This window comes from Giraffa tippelskirchi, chromosome 7 (genome assembly GCF_054371585.1).
Source record: "Giraffa tippelskirchi isolate mGirTip1 chromosome 7, T2T-mGirTip1v1.2.pri, whole genome shotgun sequence".
NCBI lineage: Eukaryota > Metazoa > Chordata > Mammalia > Artiodactyla > Giraffidae > Giraffa > Giraffa tippelskirchi.
In genome coordinates, this window is record NC_137281.1 from 100310728 (window position 1) to 100334849 (window position 24122).

At 49.1% G+C, this 24122-nt stretch overlaps 1 protein-coding gene across 1 annotated transcript; it reads right to left on the reverse strand.

Moving 5' to 3' along the window:
* Positions 1 to 2866: 2866 nt before the first annotated feature.
* Positions 2867 to 23788, reverse strand: PLA2G4D (phospholipase A2 group IVD). The gene is made up of 20 exons (XM_081507782.1): positions 23744 to 23788; positions 19159 to 19231; positions 18828 to 18964; positions 18128 to 18259; positions 17444 to 17484; positions 17013 to 17055; positions 15716 to 15770; positions 15252 to 15382; positions 14228 to 14338; positions 14060 to 14097; positions 13745 to 13880; positions 13295 to 13431; positions 11451 to 11673; positions 7056 to 7173; positions 6589 to 6726; positions 6237 to 6358; positions 5929 to 6118; positions 5491 to 5657; positions 4658 to 4844; positions 2867 to 3093 (listed from the first exon to the last, which is right to left on the reverse strand). The coding sequence occupies exons 1-20, from the start codon at positions 23786 to 23788 to the stop codon at positions 2867 to 2869; spliced, it is 2451 nt and encodes an 816-aa protein (XP_081363908.1).
* Between the last annotated feature and the right edge of the window lie 334 nt (positions 23789 to 24122).

Below are 24122 nucleotides of genomic sequence, written 5' to 3' on the forward strand. Positions count from 1 at the left end.
TCCCCTTCTCCTCCTGCCTTCAATCTTTCCCAGCATCAGAGTCTTTTTTCCAAGGAGTCAGCTCTTTGCAGCAGGTGGCCAAACTATTGGAGCTTCAGCTTCAGCATCAGTCCTTCCAATGAATATTCAGGGTTGATTTCCTTTAGGATTGACTTGTTTGATTTCCTTGCTGTGCAAGGGACTCTCAAAAGTCTTCACCAGCACCACAGTTTGACAGCATCATTCCTTTGGCGCTTAGTCTTCTTTATGGTCCAACTCTCACATCCATTTAGGCCAAGTTAATTCTTCACAATACAAGAGAGCAAGTTCCAAAGTAAGTGCCTAAAGATGCAGGGTGGTGTGGCTACTAGGAGCTGGACATTGATTTTAAAGCCCTGAGTTTCAGCTCTGGCTTTGCTACTTCTGAGTTTAGTGATCTGAGCAAGTTGCTTAACTCTGGTTGATGCCCACCAACAAAAGACCCCCAGGAATGTCACTGTAGTTGAACACGTTTGAGTTTATTGGTACTTGTTGCAACCAATGAGGTCACACTCTATGGGTAACAATGGAGTGTCTCAGTAAATGGGAAGTAGGAGGCTTTATTGTAGGATTTGGGCTTGTGTGAGGTGATTTGCAGTGTAAAATATTGATAAACAGAAACCTCAGAGTCAGGAAGCCAGACGAGGGAGCTCTCAGGCTCTCCAGTAATAGTAGAGCCCAACAGGAAGAAGAAAGATTCTTTCCTAGAAAGACTTAGCCAATGAAAAGTCATGGACTCTGTTTACTCAAGCCCTCCCACCTTCCTTTTTCTCTCTGTAAAAGCAGTCTCCTTCCCTTCCATTAAAATCTCAGCTATTTGCTTTGCACAAATTGACAAGCTAATCCTAATATTCACATGGAAATTCAAGGGACCCTGAATAACCAGTATGATCTTGAAGAGAAAGAACCAAGTTATAGGACTCACAAAAGACTTGCTAGTAAAGCTACAGTAATCAAGGCAGTATGATATCAGCATAAAGATAGACAAACAGATCCATGAAATGAAATCAGAATCCAGAAATTAACCCTCACATTTATAGCTAATTTATTTTCAACAAAGGTGTCAAGACAATACAGTGGGAAAAGAACAGCCTTTTCAACAAATGGTTTTGGAAGAATTGGATATCCACTGGACATGCAAAGAAATGGAAATTGAGCTACTACTTCACACGTATACAAATGTTAACTCAAAATGGATCAGAGACCTAAATGTAAGAGCTAAAACTATGAAACCATTAGAAGAAAACATAGGTGTAAATTTTCATTACCTTGGACTAGGCAATGGCTTTTTAAATGTGACACCAAAAGCACAAGCAGTAAAAGAAAATAAAGCTAAACTGGAAATCACCAAAATCCAAAACTTCTGTGCTTCAGAGGATATCTTCAAGAAAGTGAAAAGACAACCCATGGACTGGGAGAAAAACTTTGCAAATGCTACATCAAATGAGAGAATACATAAAGAATTTTTCCAATCCAACAGAGACGAGTAATCCAATTAAAATGGGAAAAAGACCCAAGTAGATATTTCTCTAAAGAAGACATACAAAAGGCCAAAAAGTATGTGAAAAAATCCTTAACATCGACACTACAAAAATACATACAAGATACCATTTCACACTCACTAGAATAGTTATAATAATAAATAAAAGACAGACAATGACAAGAGTTGGCAAAGGTGTGGAGAAAGTAGAACCCTCATACAATGCTGACAGGAATGCAAAATGGTGCAGCTACTTTGGAAAATGGTTGGGCAGTTCCTCAAAAGATTAAGCAGAAAACTATCGTAAGACTCAACTTCACTCCTAAGTATGTATGCAGAAGAATTAGAAACATTGTCCACACAAAAAACTGTATGTGAATGTTCATAGCAGCATTATTTATAATAACCAAAAAAGCAGAAATAATCCAAATGTCCATCAACCCATGAATAAAGTGTGGTATACCTACACAATGGAGTATTATACAACCATAAAAGGGATGAAGTTCTGACATCTGCTACAACATGGACAAATCTTGAAAATATTATGCTAAAAGAAAACAATCACGAGAGGCCACATATGTATGACTGTATGATTCATATGGTATGATTCCATTTATATTGTATGATTCCATTTATATGAAGCGTTTAAGCAAAGCTAAAGAAACAGAAAACAGATTAGGGGTTGCCTGGGGCTAGAGTGGGGGTGGTTTGAGGTTGACAGTTAAGAGGTAATGGGTTTCTTTGGGGTTAATGAAAATGTTCTCAAATTGATTGCAGTTTCTTAATATTGGGGTGGCCAAAATTTTTGTTTGGGGTTTTCCATAAGATGTTATAGAAAAATTTGAATAAACTTTTTGACCAACCCAATATATAGTAAAAAGCCATTGGATGCATACTTTAGACAGATGAATTATATGGCATGTAGATCATATCTCAATAATGGTGCTTTGAAATAGTATAAACTGAGGAGGAGAAGGAGGAACAAAGGCAGTAACAGAAGCCTGTCAGGATGGACTGTGATTCCTGATACCCAGAGCCACCTCTCAGGCGGGCCCATGCCCTGCCCATCCCCACTCCTGGTCTGGCACCTCCAGCTTGCACTTCAAATCCATGCTGTTCAGGCATGAGAAGGACTGCATGTGAATGTCTGGTTGGACCAGCTGTTCCTCACAGTGGCCTGGTGAGGAGTTTGCTTTCAGCTCCTCTCAAACAAGCTCTGAAGCTAAGGGAGCATTCTGGGTGGGACGCAGGCCTGAGAGAACCTGGGAACTTCAGCCCCACAAGGGCTGTGCCCACTGTAGGTGGGCTGAGCCCCCGGCCCCTGGAGGGGTCAGTGAGGCCCTCAAAACCCAGGGCACCTGAGAAGTCTCAAGTCTGCACCCTTGGAGGCCTGGCCTCCTGGGCCCGGTGCTTCAGAACAGTCCTCAAGGCCTGCAGGATGGTGTCCTGGCTGTTCCGTACATTGTAGTCACTGAGCTGCACCAGGCGGTCGAAATCTTCCTCCTTGTACGTCATGTTGAACATGGAATAGGGCGAGGTGACCCCAGTGAGATCTATGTGGCCACCCGAGAGTTCTGCAGGGCCACGCTGGACACCTGCCCGGGGGAGGGAGGGGGTTAGGCACAGGGACTGGAGCACCGGGGCCTCCACAGCTGGCAGGACTGTTCCTGGCAGCTGGGCACAAGGCTGAGCTGCTCCCCACTGAAGGGGCTCCATGCTTTCCTCCCGGCCCTGTGTCCTCTGCCCAGAGCTCCAACTGTGAGTGGCAGGACACTATTTTGCGATATGAAGTGTGCGCTGCTCCCCACACTTCCTCACAGCATTGCATGGCTTCCACCCCCTGATACCCACCTCAGCCTCAGGGATAAGGTGGAAGCAGCAGAAAAACAAAGCCCAGTAGGTTAGTGAATGATTTCTTAGAATTCATGATGGAAACAAACATCTGAAAACCAAAGGGTTTTCGCTTTGCAAGAAACAGTCTTTGTTGAGAAAGAAAGAGAATTCCAAGATACAGACTGAGCACATTAAGAGTAAAGCTGGGGCTTCCCTCCTGGCTCAGTGGTAAAGAATTTGCCTGCTGATGCAGTGGACGTGGGTTCAATTCCTGGTCAGGGAAGATTCCACATGCTTTTGAGTAACTAAGCCCATGGACCACAGCTACTGAAAGGCCCATGCTTCAACAAAAGAAACCACTGCAGTGAGAGGCCTGAGCACTGCAACTAGAGAGTAGCGGCTCCTGTTGGCCACAACTAGACAAAAGCCTGTGCAACAACGAAGACCCAGCACAGTCAAAAATAAATAAAAATTATAAAAAACAAATGAAAAGAGTAAAGCTGTGGGACTTCCTTGGCTTCCAGTGGCTAAGATTCCTTGTTCCTAGTGTTGGGGGCATAGGTTTGATCCCCGGTCAGAGAACTAGCTTCCACAAGCCACAACTAAGACCTGGCACAGCCAAATAAATAAAAAATGTTTTTAAAAAAGAATAAAGCTGGAAGTTTCAGAATTATGGCGGGAACTGTTAATAGAAAGCCAAAAATATGTACAAAGGCAGAATTTGACTTTCCCATCAAAAGGTCACAAAACTCTGACCATTTGGTGGGAGGCAAGGGTTAGAGGGAATGTGATTAGAGAGTTCAGATTTTAGGCACCCTGGAGTAGAGGCCCAGTTTCCTCAGAAAGGACCCCATAATGGGCTGCAGTAGAATGATAGAGAGGCCAATTGTGACCCTAGGCAGGCTTAGCGGAAACTAAGAGAGGGGACTGGGGTCTCTCTTTCCTACCTGTTCAACTTGGGGGGCCATTACAAAATCCTTCAACTGGTAGCAGTTGTGGAGGTGACAGTATGGGGATTCCCACATTCTGCTCCCACCCCTCCCACCAGGCCCACAGAGTAGGGAGCAGAGCCCAGGTGTAGTGAGTAGCATCAGGGGAGGGGAGGCCAAAAGAGCCTGGGGTCATGACAAAGAGAAGCGCGGCCCAGTGACTTTGCAGGATCTGGGCATGCACCACAGGCCAGGGCTCTGCCATGTCCCACACTGGGTCAGACAAGCTTAAGACTCTCCTCCCTCTGCTGGCCACAGGGGCACAGAAGAGTCCAGGTCAGTGCCTGTGAGGAGCGGACTGCCAGGCTGTCAGTAAGCAGGGGTGGGGCTGCCTCACCAGGGGCTGAGTGGTCCTTGAAGGAGGCGTTGACCAGTGGGAAGTGCAGCACGACAGGGGCATCGGGGCAGGCGGGGTCTGAGAAGAGGTGACACTCCCGGGGCTGGCGTCGGTCCTTGGGGCTGGGCTCCACGCTGGGGAACGGCAGCCCCCGGGCCCGGAAGTCCAGCTCCGTCTGCTGCAGCACCTGGTGGGGCAGGGGGGCCCAGAGAGAACACTGACTACTTCCGGGTCATCCTATGTCAGCACTCTAGAAAATGCTAGTACAGCTCCAGCCCAAACGGACTGCTCAGGACAAACTGGTTTTGTCCGCCTCATGGCCCAGTCAAGCTAAGTGGTGCCTCAGAGGGAGGCAAAGGATCCAGGTGGTCTGTAGTATTGTTTGGCTAGAATATTTAGGTGGGGTACAGTCCTAGCACCCCCATCCCCATTTGGGATTGCTGTTCTGGCTTATTCACTCTCAGAGCCTCAAGTCAGCCTCAATAGGTGACCCACTTCCGTCTCCACCCTACCCACCCTCCTCCGCAGAGTCCCCAGGGGGATGGATGTGGACAGGCCTGGCTCTCCTCTCACCTCTGTCCAGCACTTCCTCTTGGGGTGGGCATGGTGAGCTTCCTCCCACCACCAACCCCTGTCTGCCGTTCCTGGGAGCCCAGGGCCCCAACTCCTCCACAGCCCTTCCCAACCCTGGCAGGAGCCTGCAAGTCAGAACCTGTCACCTCTCCCTCTCCTTGGCAACATAGAAAGTCTGGGTCAGTGGCCCTCTGCTCTCCCCTGGACTGCAGCCTGGCGGGGCAGAGGGTCTGGGGTTCCCATGGGACAACCAGCAGTACCTCAAAGGGCGAGGATAGAGAGTAGTCGAAGGAGATTATGAGGTCCAGCCTGCGGCCTGGCCGGAACATGGCGGGACAGCTGGTGTTGATGAAGTAGCCAGCGTCCACCAGGCAGAGCTGGGGCTCCTGTGGGGTCAGCTGGTTGGGAGAGGAGTCTGGCTGGCAGTCTAATGGGGGAGGCAGCAATAGTCAGGGGCAGCCACTCTGACACAGTCCAACCACTCTCCCGCTTCATCCTGCATTTGCCTCCACATCCCCTTCTTACCTCTGTGTCAGTCCCTGAATGCATGTCATCCGAGCCTTTGGCAAGACCTTCTCCAAGCCACGCCCCAGAAGTGGATGCTGGGACCCCCAAGACCCCTGGTATCCCCAGCCATGGTCCATCTCCATCCAGGAGCCAAACCTTGTTACCTGGAGACACATGACATTGGCCCTTACCTGCCCAGGTGGTGAAGTCTTTGTGGGCACTGTAGTCCTTATGCATCTGGAGGCCCCGGAGGAAGTTGGAGCTGTGCTGGTAGAGTGGTCGGCTCGTCAAGAAGCCTTTAAACATCTGGGCCAGTGCTGTTCCAGGCTGCATCCACAAGGTCTCTGGCCATGAGGAGGTCCCCGAGGAGGCAGGGGGCACCTCTGAGCCCAGAGAAAGAGATGTTGGTCCAGTGAGGGGCTTGGAAATGCCTGGCCCTGCTTGATCCTGACTGTGCTCCCATCCCGACCCTGCAGCATCAGAAGGGAAGCGGCCTCACTCCAGGCTCCTTACCCAGGTCCCTGATCTTGTCCCGGAGGTGTTGCCTCCAGGTGTCACCAGAGCTAGTGAGGTCATACCAGGCGTCCAGCAAGTTCAGGGAGAAAATGTTGCTCCAGATACCTGCAGGCCAAACCCCCAAGGGAGTCAGCCTCAGCACTCTGCCCCTCAGTGGTCCCCACCCTTGAGTATGGATGGAGAAGGAGAGGGGGAGCAGGCTGTCCCCACAAGGCCCTTCCCCCCAACCCAATATCCACCCTCAATGGGGCTCTGCCCAGCGCTGGGTACAGGGGTCACGATCAGAGAGGCCTGGCCAAGGGACATCCAGGGCCTTCAGGGTGACAAGCCCTCACCTTCCAGAAAGCAGATCCGGGACTCAGGGAGCCTCTTCATCAGCCGCCCCATGAAGAACTCAGAGCCGAAGAGCTCAGGAGGGACAAAGCCTCCATACTTCAGGAACCCGACCTCGTAGGGAGAGAACTCGACCCACTCTGGGGGGCAGGAGGGAGAGGCAGGAATGAGAGGACAGTGGGCTTGGGAGAAGGGGCAGATATGATGAGGGCCAAAGACACAGCCCCCCAGCAGGCCTCAGCCTCCTGGCGGCCTGACTGACTCTTGCGCTGACCCCTCCCCCACTCAGCCTTTTGTCTACATCCTCAAACACCACAGCCCTTGCCCCAGATGGGGAGCCCTGCAGCCTGGCCCATCAGCCCATCCACACGACCGTCCTTCCAGGAGGTGGGCCATCTGTGCATCATGAGTGTGTGTGTGTGTGTGTATGTGTGTTGGAAGACGCAATGGACAGGACTGAGAATGGTACCCTTGAAGTCCAGGGTCTGCAGATTGTTCTCTTTGACACTGAGGCTCAAGTAGAGGGGCAGAGGGTTCTGGCCCCGCTCCAGCGCAGCTCTCTGTCCTGACAGCTTCTGATCCACCACCTGGATGCAGGCATGAGGGCCAAAGTGAGGTTGGGAGCATCCTGGAGACAGGGTGGGGGTACAGGCTGGGGGGAAGAGCCTGGGGGTCTGGGTGGCATGGGTGGGCACATGATGCAATTCCCACACCTGCCCCTGTGTTTGACCAGCCCCACATACAAGTTTGCCATGTAGGGCCTTGCAGGTTGTGAGCTGCATATCTGCAGAGTGCCATTCACAAGGACCACAGTGTCAACAGTGACAGCCACCCCTGCATCCTATGGTGCCAGTGGCCCATCTTTATGAGTTAAAGGGTAGAGGGGCCATGGATCCTCTGTCTCTCTCTCTCATACACACGCACACACCCAGAGCTTTCTGGAAAGGACTCAGGAATCCCCCTTCAGAATGCATTGTTAGATTTGCCAGGGGCTGTCCCTTCTAGGTAAACCTGGACACAGTTCAACTCTTAGCCCCTCCCAAACACTCTCCTGACATCCTCACCTCCCCTCATCTCCTCTGTTCCTGTTTTGCACAGTATAAGCTGTACCCCATTCTTTATCCTTGCCTTCTGTTTCTAGTTTTCCCTCCAATAGAACTCTGGCAAGGATTGTGGCTTGTCTTTTGGGCCTCACTGAATTCTAGCGGAACAGAAGGATCTCCTTCTATCCCGGACCGAGATGCAAATATGACTCATCTCAAGCCTCAGCAAGGGTATTGGTGGTGGCTGCCTGGAACCCCACCTGAGGAAGGATCCTGCAACCACAGGCCCTGAGCTGTTTCTTGTGGATTGGTACGTGTACCATGAACACACCATCTCTCTCAGGCTCTCAGAGCTGTAAGGCTGAAGTTTGTCCCACTCAGCAACTAGACCTAAGAGGATCCCACCCTGCTGTAGCAACCTCTATCATCAGATTTAATCTGAATGTGTGAGAAATACAGATTACTGGGTCTCTTCTGAGAATCAGCAGAAGACACTCAGGAATTTGGCTTTTGTAAATCTTCCCAGGTGATTCTGATGGTCAGCCAGGTGTGTATCTAGCCCAGCCCAATCAATGAGGAGTCCTGCTCTTGCACCGATGACAAAGCCTCAGCACACCCCACGTGCTTCCCTATCCCCCCAGCCCTCTGACTGAAGCCCATGAGCTCTAGGGCCGCAATTACCGATCCTGTGTACTGCAACTACTGAAGCCCGCACATCTAGAGCATGTGCTTCACAAGAGAAGCCACTGCGGTGAGAAGCCCGTGCACTGTAACCAAGAGTAGCCCCCCTCGCCACACCTAGAGAAAGCCCACACAAAGCAATGAAGACCCAGCGCAGTCACAAATAAAAATAAATAAATACAAATAAAATGATAAAAAAAGAATTATTTTAAAAAGCACACAATCAAGGTGAGCTTTAAGAGATAAAGCATGATGACTAAGGAAAAAAAGAAAATATTTGAAAAGCATTCATATTGGGACAAAATTTTTAAAACTACACAGGTGCTCATTCTAAGGGATGCACTGTCGTTCAATTATACCACAAGGAATTTTATTCTTGTGAGCAATAATAAAAAGACTAGTTAAGTTTGTCTTTTTCAAAATGACTACAAACTACATAAAACCATGCATTAAGTCATTACTGGAGGATCAAATGCTATTAAATACGTCTTCTTAGTAGCCTAGGATCAAACTGCACTTTCTAGTACCTCAAAAAGTGAGCTGTTAAAACAAGTTTTCCCTACCTATAGTAATTAATTGTTGCCACCAGGCAGAAAATTCAGTTAATAAAACACTGCACCCTCAAAACCAAACATGAACTTAAACAGTAGAGCAAAAGAATACATAGGATATAGCAATAAAATAAAAATGTTTCAAGTAATTATGTTGATTTTATAAGTTCCATGCCATTTCAACAAAAATCCCAATAATATATATCATGAAACTGGGCTGGCTGATTCTATTATGTAATGTAGAAGGGCAAAGCACCAAAAGTAGCCAAGATAATTCTGAGATCCAAGGTGGGTATAAATTTGCCCAATCAGAAACTGAGATTTATCACAAAGGTAGTTACTAAACCAGTGCAGGATTGGCACCAGGATCAAGATTGAGCCCCATTAGAATAGAATAAAGTGCTCAGGGAAAGTCCCACGAATGTATGAGTTACTGTAGATTCATGCTGACACATGACAGAAGTAGCAATGTAGATCAGTGGGGACAATAAGCGATATTGGGAAAGTCTGCTATCCATGTGGAAAAAAATAAAATTCAATTCCTACTCACATAGTACCTGAAGATAAATTCTGGGTTAGGGTTAGGGTTAGGATTAAAGCCCTAACTGTGAAAAAGAAAGATATAAAACTCATGTAAGAATATACAGAAAGATATTTCATAACTTTAGGGGAGGAAAAGATTTCTCAAGGAAACTCTAAAAGTACAAACCATAAAGGAAAAGAATGATACATTGGACTATACTGAAACTATGCATCAAAGTCTATTAGAACTGATAATGATTAATATCCTGAATTTATAAGGAATTCCTATAATGTAATATTTAAAAGGTGAATTAAAGAGAAAAGGACTTGAGTAGATAATCAATGCAAGAACAAGCCCCAATGACAAATATACTTGAAAGTATTGTCTCATTAAAAATCAAAGAAATGGAAAGTTACAATAAAATTTCCTTTCACGCCCATAAAATGGACAAACATTTAAAAATGTGAAGAGCATGTAGAGAAAAAGAAACTATAATACAACAGTAGAGAGAGTGTGAATTAACACAACCCTTGTGGAGAACAATTTGGCAATAGCTTAGGACAATTGAAGATATACTACCCAATGGCCTAACAATTCCACTACTGGGTATGTGTCTTCAAGGCTTAGAGAATCTTGAACACATGGGCACAAGGAGACTTGTATAAAACATTTGTGCAATTAATATTACATTTTCCTTAAGGATATGTATATTTTAATAAAAGTATATGTAATAAAGGTGGATCTAAGAAAGTATAAATGTTTGTAAGATATATGTTATGTATAATATAAAGTATACAGGTTACAGATATGTATGTGATAATAAAATTCAGGATGGTAGTTAACTGTGGGGGTGGGAGGGAAATGGGGCTGGAGGGGGGTCCACAGGGACCTTTGGCTCTTTCTGTAACATTTCATGTCTTAGGCTGATTAGTGAGATCCTGCATATTCCTTATATTATTCTTTATGCTTTATGTAATTTCTTAGGTCTGAAAATTATTGTAAAAAATACTTATTAGGATTTTATAATAAATATTTTTAACTAATAAAAAACAACAATGGTTGGTAATTTCCAAATAACATTTTGCTTGCCAACAAGAACAAAATTTAAAGAAAAAATGTAAAACAAATTCACTTTTGAGTCCTTTACATGATAATCATTTCTGGTCAAATGCCTGATATCCAAAGATAAGAAAGGTAAGAATCTTTCCTCTGCTAATATATTTGATAGTACTTTTTTGTTACACATATTAAGATACTTTTTGTGTTTCTGTCGCTTCAAAAGCTTTAAGAGGAACTATAAGAGTAAAGCAACAATAAACAATTTCACAATTTTTTGGTGAAAAAAAAAACAATCCTGATTTTAATCATTGTATCAGTTAATGTAAGATCCCGAAGTTGACTTACTAAGCTTTCTTTTCCTTTTTTTAAAGAAGCAAGGTATAAAAAATTTTTATATGCTCAGTTTTATCTTAATGGTATTAGGATCACAGTAAAGAAATAGAATTTGCTGACACTTAAAGCTTACCCTATGCCAAGGCACCAATAAGTGCTCAGAACAACCCTGTGAGGTAAGTACTATTCTCATTCTCATTGTACATATGAGAAAACTGAGGCACAGAGAGGTTAAGCAACTGCCTAAGGACACATAGCTAGTAAGAGGCCCTAGAATTAGAATCTAGGAAATCTGGCTCCACAGTCTATGCTTTTAACACTACCATGAAGATGAAGAAGAATACATTTCATGTTACAGTATAAATAAAAAGCCTTTCCAAAAATCTCACTGACTCAAACACAATGCTTAACTGGCTTTGGCACTAACTGGTCCCAAGCTCTTGGGAGATCCAGAAATTTTTGTTTCATTAATTGAAGAATAACCTGAATCAAAAAGTCAGCATTCCAGAGTTGGCAGACATTGAGGTACAGAGGTATGGCTGTTCCCATATCCTTTAACAATGTACTGGCCTCTCTTTCTTGACAGGAAAGGCACATGGGCCTCAGCTAGCTGCAAGGCTGCCCCTGCCCCACCAGTGCACACACCCTTTACCTCACATGCACAGGTGCCCTACCTGACCGTGCAGCATGAACTCCAGCACCAGACCCCATAGATCCACAAAAGTCGTGGTGTGGCCCTGCTCAGCCCGCTGCTCCAGCTCCCGGTGGTAGCTCGCCAGGCACTCAGGAGAGAAGGCCTCCAGCTTACTCTTGGCCAGGTGCTCCCGGACATGACTGATGGGTCCCTTGAGGTCCTTCTGTGACCACTCAGGGTCCCCATACAAATGGGCCATTGTCCTGAGAAAACAAAGGAACATTACAGTAGGAGACCAAGGCTCAGCATGGTTGCTGCAACTCCAACTTCCATTCTCTGACTTCTCCCAACATGTAGTTCCTGCCACCAAACCCTGCCTGTCTGGGAGCTGTCTCAAGGTTTTCTCTCCTCAGTTGGCCCTGTCCAATATAGAGTGTGAGCCACGTACGTAATTTACATTTTCCTAGTGACCACATTTTTAAAAAGTAAAGAGACCTGAAAAAATTAATCTTAACAGTATATTTCATTTGATTCAGTATCCAAACATTATCATTACAGCATGTAATCAATATTTAAATTAATATAAATTTATATTTTTTCAAACTGTTTTTCAAAATTTGCTGCACATTTTATAACACATCTCAATTTGGACTAGCCACATTTCATGTGATCAGTAACCACATGTAGCTGGTGGCTACTGTATTGTACAGCACAGCTATAGGCCATACTCCCATCTTTATGTGTCTGTCCTGAAGCCCTTTAAGACACTGCTTGTCAACAGCTGTCACCTAAACTCCTCTGAGGAGTTTACTCAACTCTTACTCCTTAAAGTCACATTTCAATAAGACTCAAAGGAATGAATCTCCAACAAGGAGAAGTCTCACTTCATCATAGGCAGAGTGGGGTATCAGGAGGCAATGCTACCTTTAGGTAAAATAACATCTTGGACCTACATTTTCTCATCTATACTATAGGGTTGTGAGAGCTGGACGATAAAAAAGGCTGAGCGCCGAAGAATTGATGCCTTCGAAATGTGGTGCTGGAGAAGACTCTTAAGAGTCCCTTGGACTGCAAGGAGATCAAACCAGTCAATCCTAAAGGAAATCAACCCTGAATATTCATTGGAACGACTGATGCTGAAGATGAAGTTCCAATACTTTGGCCACCTGATTCAAAGAGCCAACTCATTAGAAAAGACCGTGATGCTGGGAAAGATTGAAGGCAGGAGGAAAAGGGGACAACAGAGGATGGGATGTTTGGATGGCATCAAGGACTCAATGGACATGAGTTCGAGCAAACTCCGGGAAATAGTGAAGGACAGGGAGCCTGACGTGCTGCAGTCCATGGGGTCCAAATAGTCAGACATGACTGAGCCACTGAACAGCAATAGGGACAATAAGGGAGACTACCACAGAGAGTGTTGTGAGGATAAAATGAGGTGACAACCATTAAAGAAAAAAGAGCTACCAATTTGGAGTTCCTGATATGTGTCAGATATGTTAAGTGCTTCACTTGGGCTGTCCCACTCTAATCCTATGATGTGTGTGCTATTATTACCCCCATTTTGGAGATGAGTCAACTGAGAATCAGAGGAAATAAGTTGCTCAGAGTCACTTAATCAGTAAGTAGTGTTGCAGAAACTCAGAGCCAGCTCCTTCCATATCAGCTAACCTACGCCTATTTAGTCACATGGAACGGATGTCCTGCCATGCCTCACTCATGGCAGGACCTCTGATTGTCTCTTTCCTCCCTTTTGAGAAAGCCATTTGGCACCCATCAGCCCATACCTCTTGGCTTCCCCACAAAAAGGGTCCCATTGATGTCCTCTCCATTTCCCCCTGGAGCCTGATCATCTCTGCTCTTCCAAGTCCCCAGGGCCCTCACCATGTAGAGCCTGAGATGCCACTGAAGTAGGTCACACAGTCCAGAAGGCCCAGCTTCTGCAGGGCCAACAGGTGGCCATAGAGAGAGGTCATGGCCCGGGCACCTCCTCCTGTGGCCATGATGCCTATGACAGGGACCTGGGTTGCACACAGACACAGGTTGGCTTAACAAGGACAGGGGTGGAGTGGCCCCCTGCCCCCAGGGATGGGACCTAGTTGGCAGGGCCTAAAGGGTTCAGGATTAGAGCCAGCACCTGCTTCTCCTCAGCAAGTAATAGCTCTCAGCCCTGGACAGGTCCCCAAAGAGAGCTTCCCCACGCCCAATATCTCTCCCCCACATGTCCATCCCCCAGTCTCTGTGACTCAAGTATCTGGAAAGGGCATAGCAGTCAGGAAGTCCCTTAAGGCCAGTGTAAGGTATCTGCACCCACGTCCCCCTACCCACACAAACCTCATCTTCCTGCAGGTCTCCATCCAGCTGCAGGGCCTGCTTCAGGGCCTTGGCCACCACCTGCTTCCTCCTGCTCAGGAAGGCTCTTTCCTCCGCACACAGATCGAAGCTCAGATGTACAGCCAGCTCCTCAGGGCTGGGGCGGTATAGGAGTCAAGGGTCAAGGGGCACCTGCATAGCTCAGCCACTGGTTGGTGAAGCCCACAATGACTGCCGAATAAACTCTCTGCTCCCAACTCCCAGGACCATTCTTTATACCACTCTCCCTGACCCCTGTGACTACCCCGGTCTTCCACAGATATGAATGACCCTTACCAACTCTCAGGCTTGAGCTGCAACTTCACTCCTGGGGCCTGAAATTAGAGCAAGAGACCCTACTCAGGATGTCCTAGACCCTGAGAGGAGTGTGGGTATCCCCTGGGGGCCTTTGGTTCCCTCATCTTTGTTCTCACTGACACTTCCCATCTAGCCGAGGCCACTTACATTTGTAGCAGGAACTTCAATGGTCACCTCTTTTCCCATGGCCAAGGACCTCAGGGGCACAATGAGGTGACCAGCTGAGTTGCCTGAGTTCCAGCCACTGCTTATAGAGCTCTGGAAGAAAAGTTTGTTCATTCATTCATTTACTCAACAAATCCTTACTGTGTATGTAGACAGTGATCCAGACAGATATAAGCCCCCCTCCGATAATGAAAAAATAATTACAATATTTACAATTATTGTAATTATAATAATTACACAAATAAAAGCTAACTGAATTATTTTGCTGTATACTTGAAACTAGCACAATATTGTAAACCAACTATACTTCAATTATTATTCAATTAATAATAATTATAATAGCTTATATTTATTTAGTATATCAATGGCTAAGCATTATTATTCTAACTGAATCATATGCATAAATCTACAAAGGAACAGGTAACAAACTGATGTTAGTAAATATTGTAAAGGAAATAAGCAGTGTGATGTGACAGAGTAACCCAAGGGCTATAAGAAGTCTACTTAAGATGGAAGGATCAAGGAGGGCCTCTGGAGAGGTGCCGTTTGAGCTGAGATCTAAAAGAGCAAGAGGAGGAGGTAGAGGAGGAAGAAGATGAGCAGGCAGCCTTGGAAAGAGACACAGGGGGACAGGGAAAACACTTGGGGTGCTGGAAAAGCAAGAAGAGACAAACATGGCTAGAGCATCATGAATGAGGAACACATGAAAGAAAATGAGGCAGCAGAGGTGTGTAGGGGCCAGGTTAGGTAGGGCCTGTGGACACAGACATGGGATTTTATTCTAAAAGCATTGTTGGAGGAGCCATTAAAGACTTTAAACAAAGACTGACATGGCATAGCCCCCATGCCCAACCTAGGCCCTTGGCCATCCTCCTTGTGTGCCAAGGGCATAGTGCCTAACTAGGGGAGGCCGATAAGGCCACAGGGGCCTGACCTTGGCAGGAGGACAGCAACTGGAGCTGGCCCAAGGCTGGGGTTGGCAGGAAGCTCCAGAGCCAAGACCTACCCTCAGGCGCCCACTCAGCTCAGCCTCTTGGGCCGCCATGTAGTGGAAGCAGAAGGCAGAGGCTGTGCCCAGGGCAGATGTCTGCGTGTCCTCATATGAGCCCTTCAGCACCAGCTCCAGCTCGTCCTGATCTAGGGAGAGAGAGTACAGACTAGCACAAGGAAACAAAAACCCAGAACACCAGCTAGGATCCAGGATACCAGCAGTACTGCCCAAGACATGGGGAGGCCAAGTGCCTGGATCATGGCAGACAGCGTTCTGGAAAGAGCTCTGCCCACAACCCCCATGGGACTCCCACCTCCTGTGACATGCCTTCCCCCAGTTCAGGGGGACTCTAATGTCCAGAGGAGCTTTGTTGCCCTTGTGCTGTGTGGGCAACCTCCTGCTGTGCTGGTTCCCCAGCCACCCCCGTCCACCCTCCACATTCCAGGCAGAGGCCAGACCTTGTCCTGAACAGGTCTCACCTGCAGCCACAGCCATGCTGACAACATGGACATCCAAGCGTGACAGCTCTCGGGCCTGGGGGGCAGACCACATTGTGGACAGGGGACTCTGCAGGGGAAGCTGAGTTCCCCTCAACCTCACCCCTTGAGCCCCACTATAAATCCACTGCACCCAGAACCAGAAGTGGAACCAGATGCAGAGACCTCTCACCCTACCTCTGGTCCCGGAGCAGCCAGGAAAGCACCGTCTCCACCCAGCCTCCCAGCCTCCTACATTTGCCAAACTTCTGACATCTCCAAAAACCCCCCAGCCCTCAGGCCCAGTTCTTTCTTCTCTTTCTCTGCAGACTCAACTTGGAGGAGGCATTCTATTATAACTGCTCCCAAATAGTATTATGCAACCTGCCAGTCCACAGGATGATGGATTGGGTCAGAGAAAAAAAGCCTTAACATTTTAGCCACTGAAACATTTTCTGACTGTCCTCCAGTTGACTGCCTTGCTAAGGGAGTCTGCTGCATTCTCTCTGTAATGCCTACCAGCTGGAGCCCACAGCCCACTGTCCTCTCTTGTAGAACTGCTACATTCACAGCGTGCCACTGGGCTCCATCACCTCAGATGAAAGACAGCTGCCACAGATGTGGCTCTTTTCAGGGTACTTGAAAAAGTAATACTAGCCATCAGACAAACACTTGTAGGACCCCGAGGGTGGGTGCCTGCTTCAATTCTGAACTCCAGTGGCCTGACTCACCACAGGCAGGGCCTGACCTGGCTCCCAGGTCAGGGCTGTATTGCCAGCTCTGTGAGCTTGCTGTGTTTTAGGGGAGCTGACCAGGACCTTCCACTGTCCCGGGGAGGAGCTGGTTGGCCCCTGACTTGATCTCAGGGCTCCCAACTTGGAAGTACACCACAATGGAAAGGCCCTCTGAGCCTCGTTACCTGAATTTTCACAGCCTGAGCCTACTGGCCTGGCCTGCCAGTCTTCCTCGCCACCTTCAGGGCTAATAGCTATGAACTTATTACACATGACTAAACACCATCAGCCTAAAAGTCCCCGAAAGCTCCCTCAGAACTCCTCTCAACGGAGCCTCGGCCTCCCCTCTCTCCAAGTGCCCTTTAGGCCCCTGCAAGCCCTGCAGCCCCAGGTGACCACCTAGCAGGAAGGCCAGGCAGTCTTACTGCAAAGTCCTGTCCTCATCTCACCCCTTCTGGCCCACCCCTCAACCCCTACTCTCCACCTCTACCCTGGTGTCTGTTCTGGGGTCCCTCCCTCAGCCTCCTTGCTTCCTGTTCCCACACAGGTGTGGGGAAGGTGGTTACCACAAGCACGTTGTTGGTGATGAGGTTTTCCGGGCAGTCTGACCTGGAAAAATCAAACCATCCCGAGTCCAGCCTTGCAAAGGCCAATGCTTCCTGCACTGACGTCCCCCTCCCAGCTCGGGCTGCACCCAGATGGGGCTTCCTTGGGTGACAAGGAGGGTTCTCTGAGTCCTGGATATGATTCTTCGGGGTATGGGGAGATGCTTCTGAAGAGCGAAAGGCGAGGAGGGAGGGGGAGAGTGGGGCAGAGGAAATACTGCCTTCCTCATTTTATTTCTCTAATAAGGTCCCCCCACCCTGACTGGCAGGGGTGGGAGATGAGAAACAACACATCTGGACTGGAAAGACCAATGGGAAGATCTGGATCGAGGATATTTTCCTCAGGAGAGCCTTGTCCTGGGACACTCCCTGGGCTGGGTGGTAGCACTCACATTTTCTCAATCAGGAACTCCACTTCCAGCTCCTCCGGTCCCTGAAATTAAAGATGAACCAGTTGCCAACATGTCCACGTGTCTTTGGAGTTGGCACAGCTCCTTTACGTGTGTCATTTCATCATCTCAAGCCACCTCCAAGGAAGGTACAGTGTTACAACAGCTCCCATTTTACAGATGAGGAAACTGAGTCTCAGGGAAAAATGGGCTACCTGCCCAGGTTACCCACAGCTGGCAAGGCTGAAGGGGAAGACAAAGGACACAAGCCTAAAGAGGCTTGAAGATGCCAAGGGTTCATTTCATCTTCCTCTCGAGGGGGACCAACCCCAGAACTCTGCTTTCCACACCCTCAGGCTTTGCCTGCTGCAGAAAGAGCACAGACCATCATGCAAGCCTTGGGAGAGTCAGAGCGGTGAGCAAGAGTGATGAAGAGCTGGGCACACCCAGCTGTGTTTGTAGCACGTGAGGAAGTTTTCATATCATCCCAAACCTTCCTTCCCTGTAGAAGACCAGAATCCTTCATTAAGTGATTCAGCTGATAATAGTCAAGTTAAGCCTCCTCCTTTCCTATTAAAATGTGAAAATCTCTGGGAAGGGCCTGGCAGCATCTCAATAGACAGGAGAAACCACGCAACTTCCTCAGCCTGGAGCTGAGAGGTGGGGCCGGTAGGGACCCCCACCCACCTGGGCACTCAGGGAGAAGGTCTTCCGGAGCAGCTTGCCAGGGAGGACATCAGAGACATCATAGAGAACCTTGAACCAGGCGTCGTCCTGTGTGGCTGTGTCCTCATCATAGAGGGTCAGCTCCAGAACGTTCTAGGGACCCGAGAACAGCAACTTAACACATCATTAACTCACAGTGTGGCTCACACCTGTTGAGCCCTCACTTGATGCCGAGGGCAAGAAAAGATTATTATGCCTCCACGCTTTTTACTTCAAAATAAAAATAAAGGTAAAGCCTGAAAGTGGTTAAAGGAAATCAGCCAAGTTCTTAACTTACCCCTGTTAATTTTTGTTTTTATAAGAAATTAAATTCTTTCAAAGAGTTTCCCCATCCCAGCTCCACACCTGCGTTGCTGGTTCCCTAAGGCATGATAGGTCCAGGCACTTACTGGGAGTCTTCCATGCGTGATCTCATTTAACCTCAAATAACCCAGCCCAGAGGGCTCTTATGCCTCCATTCCATAGACTGGCTTCGGGAGGACCATCACCTTGCCGTTCACATATCCTCTTGCATATAGCACATCCAGGCTGGAGCACACAGACAGCCCATTCCCCAGAGTCTATGCCTGAGCCCCACAGGAAGGTGTGGTCCACCCCAAAACATCCGTGTGTGCGGTACAACCTGTCCTCAGGTGGGTGGCCAGGGATACTCTGACCTTACCTTGACCTGACCCTGGATCAGGAAAGTGAAGGTCTCGTTCCACACAGGATGACTGGAGTTGGTAACTGTTTTGGTCTTAAACTTTGTTCCAGGTGCAGTTGGCAGCTGTAGGACCACGTAGGGGTCTGCCTCGCTCACTGCCAACATCAAGGGAGCCATTGTGAGAGAGAACTCCTCACGTCACTCTCCAGGGGCCTCACCAGGTTCCTCCCAAGATCCCTGCAGCCACTCTGGGCAGCCCAGCCCAGCCCAGCCCCCAGGCGCTTGCCTGGGCCTTTCCCACAGGACCCGGTGACCCCACCTCCCTAGGGCCCAGTTCACAGTTACTCACACAGGTCAGCCCAGCCCAGGCCCCGGGCCTCCAGGACCCTCACGGTGAGCCGCCAGCAGGCAGAGACCTCCCTCTGGAGAGAAATAGACCACTGAGTCCCTCTTGCTCAGGCACGAGCCCCCACTGATCAGTACCTGAGATGCTTACTGATGCTGCCAGGCATTATGGGGCCAAACAGCCTTTGCCTACCACTGCCCTTGGGGCCGTGGCTGTCAGAGAACGGGAGACCTCAAAGGGAGTAGAATTTGTGAGAACCCTTCCCTTCAGGGACAGGATTACACAGTATAGGGAAGAATGCAGGAAAAGAAGGGCCAGGGGATGCCCACCTTACTGGACATGTGAGTTTGGGGTTAGCCACCCCCAGAGCTCCCAGGAAGGCAGCCCCTTGGTGAAGCATGTGACCTGGCTGCCTAGTGTCCCCCCAGCCCTCTGGACAGGAAGTGGGCGTGTGACTCCAGGAGGCTGAGCCCTAGGGGCTCAGTGCTCCCTCATAGTCTAAAGTAAAAACCCTCTCTTGGGTGTGAATTGGGAAGTTCCAAGAGCATCAGGGTGTTACTGTGTGCAGGGGGAAAAAGGTATTAAGATGATGGGTGTTAGTCGCTCAGTCATGTCCAACTGTTTGCGACCCCATGGACCTTAGCCCCCAGGCTCCTCTGTCAATGAAATTCTCCAGGCAAGACTACTGGAGTGGGTTGCCAGTTCCTGTTCCAATTAAGATGATGGTGAGGCCATATCAGCCCACAGACAACACCAATGAGATGAGAAAAGAAACTGAAACGGCAGAAGCTCCGAGGGGCCAAGAAGATGAGCAGAAGTAGGTGGCAGGAAGAAAAGCAAAGGGCAGGTGGGGTGTGGCTGAGTCCTGCCCAGGGACAGGGCCATTTTGGGGGGCTGGGGAGCGGGTATCCTCAAACCCCTACCACTGAGGTCCTTGGCACTGCTGGAATCTAGGGGGCCACTGGGTTTCTGTTCTTCCTGAGGCCCCCTTGGGTAGTTTTTCCTGGGCACCCTGCACACGTTTCTTACGATAAGACCCTGCCATCTGAGGCAGAGGTGACACCGTGCTTGCAGGGTCAGGAGACAGCACTGTGATGAAACCAAAGCTCTTTCCTTTGTTGCATCCTCCCACCGCCAGTCCCGCTTCTGTGTGTGTGATCCGAAAGTCTTGGCTCCTTCCAGGAATCGTCTCTGCCCTGCGTGGGTGCTCCCTGCCGAGGGCTGGTTCAGAGTCCACAGGACAGGCTCTCCATGCCCCACAGAGAGGCTTAATGGGCAATGGGCCACAGCAAAGTCAATCAGGCTTGTGCCCCTGGGTCCTCAATCCTCCCTGTCCTGTGGCTTTTGGCTGATTGTCTTTATCACCCCAGTCAGCTTTCTGGCAGAGTACACATGACCCTCCCAGCAAGGTAGACTGGTTTCTCCCTTCTTGGGGATTAATGGCAGCAGTGACATCCACAGGCTGTAAGCCAGAGGTTGTAATTGACAGGGATTTAGTGACTTTTTAGACACCTGGCTCCATTTCCTCCCCACACCAATTCCATCGCTGTCCACCATGGAGAAGGTGCAGGCTGGGACTTTGGTTCCTGTGAGGAGTTGTGCTCCAATGCCCACTCCATGCTGGGGAGAGGCAGAAGCAGCCCCAGGCCCCCCGATTCTCAGGGCCACAGCCTGTGGGCTGCTCTAAAGCCACTTGGGGCTACTAAGAAGCATCCCAATTGCTTTCTTTCCAGCCAGCCACCCTGCCCAATTTGGATGTTGCTGCCCATTTTCCCCTCTGGTCATTGAGAGCCTCTCAACCTCAGAAAGCCCACCATTCCCCAGAGGATCTCTTTCCTAGGGTGAAACTCCATTCTCTTCACCTCTACGAGTATCACTAATGCAGCATCTGGAGGATGGGCTGTGACAGTCACTACAATGACTGGTCATTGCTGGGGTAGGAGAACAGAGTGATCAAGGCAGGTGTCCAGCTAGATTATTTGGATATAAACTGCTTACTTTCTGTGTGACCCAGGACAAGTTACTAAACTTCTTGGTGCCTCTGTTTCCTCATTGTAGTGGGACTAATAACAGTATCAACCTGACACAATGTTTTCAGGCTGAATGTGTTAATGCCTGTAGAATACTTAACAAAAAGTAAGCAGTTTCTAGACAACTGTTCTTATTACTATTAATATTTATTAAGTACTTGTTATGTTTATGTTTCTAGGTGCAATACTAAGCATACTACATATTCAAACTCAGTTTATTCTCCCGACAGTTTGTAAGATAGTTCTCTCATTTCACAGATGAGAGGATTGAGACTCAGCAAGGTTGACTTGCCCTAGGTCACAGAGATAGTAAGTGACATGGTGATTTTTGTCACTAAGTCATGTCTGACTCTTGCGACCCCATGGACTATAGTAGCCCGCCAGGCTCCTCTGTCCATGGGGTTCTCTAGGCAAGAATACTGAAGTGGGTTGCCATTTCCTTCTCCAGGGGATCTGTGTGACCCAGGAATTGAACCTGGGTCTCCTGCACTGCAGGCAGTTTCTTTACCTATTGAGCTACCAGGGAATCCCCTGGTAAGTAAGTGATATAGGATTCAAACCCAGGCCTTCAAGGCCAGAGCTCACAATCTGTAAGAAGGTTCTTAGGGCTTTGCTTCTTTGTAAAACCATGCAGATTTCCCCCTCTGCCCTGTGGATATCTAAACATTAGAATTTCATAGATTTGTTTTAGACAAACAGGGTTATTGAGCCAACTAACCTGTTAACTAATAGAAGTCTTGTCTCCCAAGAGTTCTGGGGCTTCACCTTCCTTGTTGAAAGACCATCCCTCCCGGACTACTCCGTTCACTAAAGAGCGACAATGGACGTTCATGGAGGGTCTCCTGTAGGGCCCCCTGGCCCAGCTTCCTGTAGCATCCTGGGAGTGCCTCCTTATTGAGAGTCCTAGACACCCTCTCTCCCCCTGCATGGTGACCCCAGGGCCTCCTCCATGGCTCAGGGCTGGCCCTGCTCAAGGGAGATTGAGGGGCGCTGGGGTCCCCAGACTGAGGTTCAGAGGACTTATGACAGTGAGGTCTTCAGTTGGGAGACACAAATGAGCAGGCTGCCTTTTTTCTCTGCTGGCACCCAGTAACCTGCCAATGAGAGGCTAGAGAGAGAGGGAGTGGGAGCTGCAGGCACAGCTTCCAGCCCTGAGCCTTCTGAATCAGGCTAAGATGATGCTTCTGAACCACACAATTGGCCTGACCCAGAGCAAATCCTGGATGCCCCGGCCTGCCCCACCAGCCACACTTCTGCTGCCAAGGCAGGCTCCAGTTTCCCTTGCCAGCAGATAAGAGGTGGGGTGAGGCCGCCGCTGAGGCTTGCCTACCCCTGGAGCCAACTTGAAGGCCTTGGGGATTCAGCCAGTCCCACGACTGTCAAATAAGACGCTTCCCAGGTGTGTTGGTAGAATCAGGCTCCCAGGGCCTCTGAGCCAGTTTTGCCCCTGGGCTGGGCCCAGAGAAGGCAAGGGTGGAAGAGAAGATTTCCCAGCCTTCTCCAGGGAGATGAAGAGGAAAGGGGATGCTTGGACACCTCAACAGCTGGGTCCTGGGGCTCAGGCTCCTATTGGAGCCCAGCCCCTCCACCTTCCTGCTCCTGCAGCCATGAGTCCCCCCTCAGCCCACATCAGGGCATTTCCACTAATGTCTGCCTTGGGAAGGGTCCTCCAGATCTCAGGCTGACATGGGTTGGGACCGCAGGTGTCCTGCAATGGAAGGGTCCCCCTCTGTCTTCTCCAGGAGTCCCTGGTGCTTGGCCTGCTCCAAACAAATCTTCAGGAGCATCAGGCTAGAGCTGCTTACCTAGCTGCAACTCAGGCCTGGATCTCAGGGCCAAGCTCCAGAAGGCTGGCCAGCTCTTGAATGAGATAAATGCCCCCGGACAGTGAGTTTGGCATCCTTCATGGCCACTGTTTAGAGCAGCAAGGGAGACCTGAGGAGCCAGTCCTTCTGGCTTGGGTCTGTGGCAAAGACTGAGGAATCTGGGATGAGGGAAAGCACTTGGTGGGGTGAGAGCAAGCAGTTTGTAGGCCTCTTTGGCCTGGTGGCAGCCTCATGGCTCTCAGGCCTGGTAAATAATTTGAGGGTGGGGATTTGAGATGGCATATCTCCTGAGACGCACAGGGTGGTTCCTGGGTTCTAGCCGGATCCAGGAAGCCCACTGCCTGCAGTAGTGGGCTGTGGACCTGGTGGGGTCTCCTTCTGTGACACACAGCCAATGTGCTCTCTGATGCGGTATGTGAGCCTTTGGAGGAAGGAAGGGGTGGGGCTCTATGGGGCTGCTGCCTGGTCGTTCAAGGTGGATTCCGGTTCCCTGGATTTTACTTCTATGGATGTTAATCACCCATCCCACCCACTTGTTATCCCTAAACACAGATTCCCTCACCTTCTGCCTCCCTCCTTCAGTCTCTGCCTAGGCAGAGACCCCAGGTCTGGGGCCCAGCCCCTCCCCAGAGACCAGAATCACCTTGGTTTCAACTGTGTCAAACTCTTTAGATGCACCCTGGCTCCAAGCCCTGCCCTGAGTGATGCCAACAGGCTCAGTGGCGTTATTACCTGGTGAGGATGGCCAGGTGGTCCCCTAGGTGTCAGTCTCTCCATGCCGACCCTTTGGCTCCACTCCAGGCCCAGCCAAGATGCCAGCTCCCTGGCTGGCTGGCAGCGACTGCTTCAATGGGATGGGACTGACTGTGAACCTGCCAGCCTCATGATCCTATAGGGAGCCCTGGCCACACCTCCAGGTCACTCCCTCAGCCCAGCACCTTCTCCTCTTCCTCTGGAGGCTGAGTCAATTCTCTTCTCCAGAAACTTCTGGCAGGGCTCCAGAACCTGCAGGTAAAGCATCCCTTCCAGACCTGGGGTGTCAGGATACCAGAGAAGGGGTAGACAAGCAGCCAGGAGCCTAGGAGTAACAAAAGGGCAGCCCCAGAGGCAG

What these genes read in the sequence shown, in the direction of transcription:
- PLA2G4D (XM_081507782.1), bottom strand. Translation starts at nt 23,788, where the DNA reads ATGGAGAGACTGACACCTAGGGGACCACCTGGCCATCCTCACCAG. An exon ending in CACCTGGCCATCCTCACCAG is followed by an intron (nt 19,232 to 23,743) that starts GTAATAACGCCA and finishes ATTTCTCTCCAG; the next exon opens with AGGGAGGTCTCTGCCTGCTG. An exon ending in TCACCAACAACGTGCTTGTG is followed by an intron (nt 15,771 to 17,012) that starts GTAACCACCTTC and finishes TCTGCCCCCCAG; the next exon opens with GCCCGAGAGCTGTCACGCTT.